This window comes from Limulus polyphemus, unplaced genomic scaffold, assembly GCF_000517525.1.
Source record: "Limulus polyphemus unplaced genomic scaffold, Limulus_polyphemus-2.1.2 Scaffold214, whole genome shotgun sequence".
NCBI lineage: Eukaryota > Metazoa > Arthropoda > Merostomata > Xiphosura > Limulidae > Limulus > Limulus polyphemus.
Window position 1 is genome coordinate 68417 of NW_013665824.1, and position 6813 is coordinate 75229.

The window sequence follows — 6813 nt, forward strand, 5'->3', positions numbered from 1 at the left end:
CTTGTATTCAAACAGCATTACATGCCGAATGTGTGTCTCGTCGTGTGACATCACTATAAGGGATTAAAGTATACTAAACTTTACATATTATATAGACTACACTTACGTGACGTTTAACTATTACACGTGATGTACGTTGTTTTTTTTGGGGGTGGGGGTAAAGAAAATGTTCCAAAACGCTACTTGAGCTACTCTTTACCGACGAATAGTAGGATTGAACGTCTCATTATGATGCCCACACGGCTGAAAGGGCGAGCATATTTGATTATGGATTTTTTACTCGCAACCTATAGATCGCGAGTCGAGTACCCTAGCAACCAGGCCATGACAGGCCCAATTACGTCATCCAATAGCATAAAAGGCAATAGCGTTGTAAGCAAGAATTTGCTTTATTAGTTAAACCAAAAGACTGCTCCTGTTTGTTACTAAGCACAAAGCTGAAGAATGGGCTATCTGTGCTCTGCCTTGCGCGGTTATCGAAACCCGAATTTTAGCATTGTAAGCTGTGAGACTTATCGCTGAGCCACTGGAGTTTTTCCTCGTGAAGTTGTTTATGCTATGCAACCAAATTCAAATTTGTAAGCCTGTAACTATTCTTAATTAGTAAACTAAATAGAATAATATTAAAAAATATATTACTATATAACATCAAAATGAAACAACTTAGAACAAGTATATTTTATTAAACTATTTCCTGTGAGATAGTTATTAGTATATATAGAATATTATTGTTATAAAAAATGCCCCCCAGTAGCACAGCGGTATGTCTGCGGAATTAGAACGCTGGAATCCGGATTTCGATACCCGTGGTGGGCATCGCACAGATAGCTCATTGTGTAGCTTTGTGCTTGATTACAAACAAAGTTTATAAAAAATGAGTTATTATTTACAAATTAAAAATATATTTACCCTAATAGAATGAAAGGATTAAAACATAAAATTGCAATTGTTAAAAATAAGATTATGCCTAAACATTTTTGTAACTTAGATCCAAAAGTATTTAATAATCTACCTTTAATGAAAATAAATTTGAGGGACTTGGAAGAGAGATTTTGATTGAGCATGAAAATATAGAAATTTTTAATCTAATAAAGTTTGTTATTGGTTTTTATAATTTAAATATGCTTAGAAAACATTCTAGATAATTAATGTTATTAACTCGAATGAACTAAAAACTCTTGGGTTAATTATAATTTCTATTATATTGTATTTGTACTGAAGTGTACTATATTTGTAATCTTGTAAAAATGAATTGAAAACGAAAGATACAAATATTTTAATCGAACTATAATGTATACAACCTCCGTTCCATCATGTGTTATGAAGAACGAAAGTCGTTTTAATTCATAATCGACTGGAGTGATTTGAAACACATGCACACTTACGCCTTTCGTGATCGTATTCCGGTTCTCCTGCCGTATATGTGAAAGTACCGTCGATCTGATTACAAGACTTCTCGTAAACACGTTGCTTAGAGACCGTTAACCTGGCGACAGGCTTCATCTGGACACCAGTAGGGTTAAAGAACGGAGATTGAGAGTTTTTTGGAAACTTCGATGAAATTTGTTGAATTTTTTCCTGAGGATTTGTTAGGTTATTTGATGACTGCAGAACAAACACGATTACCGTAAAATTGTTAATACATGTACGTAATTTAGGAAGCCATTGTACATGACAATTAAATTGAGACTTACAAATTTTAAAATAACAAAATAGATAGACAGAAGTTACCATTACATTGTAAAGTATGCATATCATGCGTACATTGATGCGGTTGTAATGCATATATAAGAAAGATGAATACGACCATATAACGTTCTAATTTGTATGCATGAAAGTTAAATGGATACCATCAACTTCTAAAACGTATATAACAAGGATAGATTGATATGCAATAACAGATCTGTAGAAGAACAATATTTTCTCATGCCCTTTAATATGTATAACATGTTACAAAGGTAGCTTGATGAAGGCACTATGCTGTATAATACTTAATAGAGGTACAAGTTTTATTACACGTGTAATAAGAATAATCAACTAGGTTTGTGAAAAATAAAGACTATGTGTAGGGGGTGTGACAAGAAAGGAAATCGTAAACATACATTGTAAGTGACTCCACTGTTTGTACCAGCATCCCACGGGTATAAGTTAATAACTTTTTCATTCACCCACGAGCAGTTCTTGAGGCACAGTTCGAGTCTGTTCACCCCTACTATCCAATCTGGGCTGGGTCCAAGCTTGCTTAGAAGAGACATTAAATGGTGTTTTCTGTCCACTCGGAAAACTGCAAAAGTTTTACTATTCATTTTTGGATACCGTAATCCTCTTGCCTTGATGATTGTGCGGATCTTGTGGGACTGAAAGTGAGTTATATTACATAACTTTAGTCCAAATAAAATAAAGTCTCCACGAATAATTTTGTTTGTTTGTTTTGAATTTCGCGCAAAGCTACACGAGGACTATCTGCGCTAGCCCTCTCTAATTTCGCAGTGCAAGACTAAAGGAAGGGCAGCTAGTCATCATCAACTCTTCGGCTACTCTTTAACCAACGAATAGTGGGATTGATCGTTACATTATAACGCCCCTACGGCTGAAAGGGAGAGTATGTTTGGTGGTATGGGGATTTGAACCTGCGACCCGCAGATTGAGAGTCGAGCTCCCTAACCACCTGGCCATGCAAAAATAAACACATAGATAAATAATTTACAATAAGTCATCTCTAGATTGTACATCTTCTCTGCAAAATCCATCCTGTTCTTCAACTACAGGATAAATGGAAATAATTATGGAAACACATAAGCGATACACATAAAGTAGTCACAAACAATGAGTGATGAGCTACGTGTTAAATTTATTAATGATACAAAGCATTATCACATAGAATAGAAAAGAAAAGCGAATAAACTGTACAAAGCACTAGTATTTTCTTCGTTGAACCCTTCGTTATATAGAGATAACTACACCTTTTTTTTTCATGCTGCCATAGAATTTATCCATGTACGATTGTGGAATATTGTTCCAAATATCCTTTACTACTCTCCAAAATTCAGCCAACTTGTTTGGCTGTTTTTTTTAATTTCTCAAATTGTGAAGTCCATAGAACCTTAAGAACGTATATATTGGGACTTTGTGCAAGCCATGGTTGTGAGTGTTCTATACGCCTCTTTACCGTCAACATATCGTTGTATCATATTTAAAGTATGTTTGGTTCAGTATTTTACTAGAAGATCAATCCCCACCGATAAGTCTGTTCCTGAGGGCATTAAGGCCCGAAAAGTGTTTGCAGTAGAAATGAGGTAAGACGTCGGTTTTCTTTGGTAAAATGCCCATCAATGCGTATCATCAGTTCTGACGTGCTGCCATCTAGAGTGAATTATATATAACTATTTTTGACAGTCACAGCGTGCATGTACACAAAGACGGACGAGCGCGAATGTGAATGATCAAAACGCGACTTTCTTTTTATTTAATTTTTTGTTTGTTTTCAAACTTTATTCTAAAGTAAGCATATTGAATTTGTTAATGTTACAAAGTAGATATTTCTGGGAATTTCACTTGCTTGATTTCAAACAATGAGGAATTATAGATACCTGAATATACCGTAACAGAAACACGATTCAAGTTCATTGATTTTCCATAACGTATGATTGCTTTACGATGACTGCCTGGGATATGATAGCCCATTTAATTAGAATTGCAACTATAATGAGTTAAATGGGAAGCCATTTTACCCCATCTTTGGAGGTAGTTTTATTCAACCTTATAGATAAAACGGCCTCCAATCATAAGAAGTGCATTTTTAATACCTAAAAAGACATATTTTTTTTTAACTAGAAATAACGTTTATAATAAAAAAATACTTTTATTTTCATTTTTCACGATATTAATTCAAAGTTGAAATGCACGTCTCACTCTACCTTCCTCTACTTGTCAATAGTCAAGGTGCCATCAATTTTCTGTAGACATACCAACATGGTTGACTGAGATACAGTCTTAACTTATTACCGATCCGTCACTATGATTCACTGTTGGTGTTATACCTTGACTATGATACTATTATCCTCTCCATCATCGAACAAATTGTCGTTGATTGTTGCAGACAAGTTTGAACTGAATTCATCTGTAAAGAGTACACATCTGCAACTTTACTCGTTCAAATGTTTGTGGTTTGATGCTAATTTCGGTCTTTTGGATTGGTTAACCTGTTCAGAGCAACGGGTTTCCGACCAGCTACGCGTCTATTGAAGCTATTTCGGGCTACTATGTATCTTACTGTTCATATTGCAAAGTCTTTGACGATATCTGTACACGACCCTCATCTATCTCGTAAGCAATATACCCTGGCCAGGTGGTTAGGGAGCTCGACTTGCAGTCTGCGGGTTTGAATTCCCGTCCCACCAAACATGCTCACCCCTTCAACCGTGGGGGTGTTATGATGTGACGGTCAATCCCACTATTCGGTGGTAACAGAGTAGCCCAAGAGTTAGCGGTGGGTGGTGACGACTAGTTGCCTTCCCTCTAGTCTCACACTGCTAAATTAGGGGCGGCTAGCGCAGATAGCTCTCGTGTAGATTCAAAACAAATAAACAAACAATATACCCCGAGATATTTTGCATGTCTTTGGATTTTTTATTTCTACCTTGACCACCAGTGGCAGTTTCATTTACCATCTCTAGTGTCTTGCATATAGCTCCTACTGCAACTGTTCGAACGTGTATCTCGATCAGCCTAAATTTTGATACCCACAGGCTTATCATGCAGTATTTCAGTCTTGAGAGCTAAGACTAGAATACTACTACTATACTAATACTGAGTACAGTGTGACTGCCTGTATTGGTGTTACACTTTCAAATTCCTTTGCTGACAACCAATCAATATAAGCTATCAGTACAATTCATTTTCACATAACAAAGGGGTGATATTTCCGTAGTATTTCCCTTTTATGCCCTTTATCCTCACCGTTTCAATAATTATTTGTATTACTGTTTTTTTAGATTCTATTTTGGGCTTGATATTGAATTTCTAGCTTATAAGTACATGGCATATATAAACTCTCTAGCATATAAGCACGTATAATGTAAAGTTTCTAGAATATAAACACATAGAATGTATGAAGTTTCTAATATATATAAGCACGTGGAATATAAACTTTCTAGCATATATAAACTCTCTAGCATATAAGCACATAGCATGTAATGTTTCTAGAATATAAACATAGAGAATGTATAAAGTTTCTAATATATATAAGCACATGTCATGTATAAGGTTTCTAGTATATAAGTACATGGTATGTGTAATATTTTTACGCATAGCCCTCCTTAATTTTGAACTGAAATACTGGAAAAAAGGGCATTTAGGTAAAATCATACACCTCAAACTCTTAAACTGTTCTCATCTGACCGATTTGAACGTCTCTCTTATACAGCATCCACGGATTCAGAGTGCGGAGCGCGTTTGTATGGGAAAATGACGCGAAAACTGAGCCATCAGATTCACAGTGCAGGCATGCTAGTTACTAGGTTACGCCCGGCCCAAAAAATCATACTTAAAACACGATAAGCAAACATACACTATATTGTCTGTGGTGCAAAATTTGGATCCTTTAGAAAGTATCTTTCATAATAATAGAATCCTTATAACACGGTGAAAAACTTACACGACAAGTTGTGGTATGAAGTCACAGTTCCTAAAATAGAAAATAACATATTTCCACAGTACAAATTAAAGTTCCAAGAATACTGTATCTTCTCATCAGGAGTATAAAATATTATAAGCATACAATTTGAATTTATACACTTTATTGGTTAAACACTTGAATTTATACACTTTATTGGTTAAACACTTGAATTTATACACTTTATTGGTTAAACACTTGAATTTATACACTTTATTGATTAAACACTTGAATTTATACACTTTTTCCGTTAAACACTTGAATTTATACACTTTTTCGGTTAAACACTTGAATTTATACAATTTATTGGTTAAACACTTTTTTGTATTAAAAATTATGTCAACCTTCTTATTATTAAGTCAAGTAAAGGAAATGGTATTGCGATTCCTAATAACGAGGATAAATTTGGATGGTTGTGAACTCATTGAAGACGCTTAAACTAATATAATCAGATCTCACCAGCGGAAAAGGATTGAAATTGTATAAGTCAAAGGCTTATAAGTCAAAGTATTATTACTAACAGAGGTGTCATCATGCAGCTAATTTATGGGGAGGGGGGAGTACAGTCAGAAAACAAGGTGCTTTTATTATAAATGGTGGGTTAACAATAATAATTATACAAATAATGATAAATGGGGCGTTTTTTACTTTTCATATTAGTAACATTTCACTGTTACTTTGATTAACTTACAGGTTTCCAATAGATAAAATATTTTGAACATACTTTATCAAATGTCTATACATAAATTGGAAATTATTAAAACTGTGCGTGGTAAGAATTTGAGGGGGAGGGCCCGTGCCCACCCGTGGCCTATTGGCATGATGTCACTGATTAATAAGGATTTGTATAACGTTATTAGACCTAATGGTTCTAACCATGAGACTTAGGTAAAAGACCGATTGCATAGAAATATCACCGCTCGAATACAGTGTTTATTTTTAATATTGAGACTTTTAATCAACCTTTATCAAATGTTTTAGCAAAATTTCTGAATGAACATCCAAAAATTGAGTATGTTACTCTGTATAGTTTAAAATGCATGATAAATGTTAGCTGAAATTCCAGGAAAATAGACTGCTTAGGTCTTAACCTATAAACATTTTGTTAGTAAATAAAATGTCTATAGGTTAAGACCTAA

At 34.5% G+C, this 6813-nt stretch overlaps 1 protein-coding gene across 4 annotated transcripts in view; it reads right to left on the reverse strand.

The window, feature by feature from the left end:
* The window catches only part of LOC106478465 (spondin-1-like), a 110235-nt gene that overhangs the window by 28292 nt on the left and 75130 nt on the right, over positions 1–6813 (reverse strand). For all 4 annotated transcript variants that reach the window (XM_022382063.1, XM_022382062.1, XM_022382064.1 and 1 more), the window contains exons 7-8: positions 2103–2357; positions 1386–1605 (exon numbers count right to left, since the gene is read on the reverse strand). In XM_022382063.1, the coding sequence (XP_022237771.1) occupies positions 1386–1605; positions 2103–2357 (475 nt within the window). The remainder of the gene's footprint in view (positions 1–1385; positions 1606–2102; positions 2358–6813) is intronic.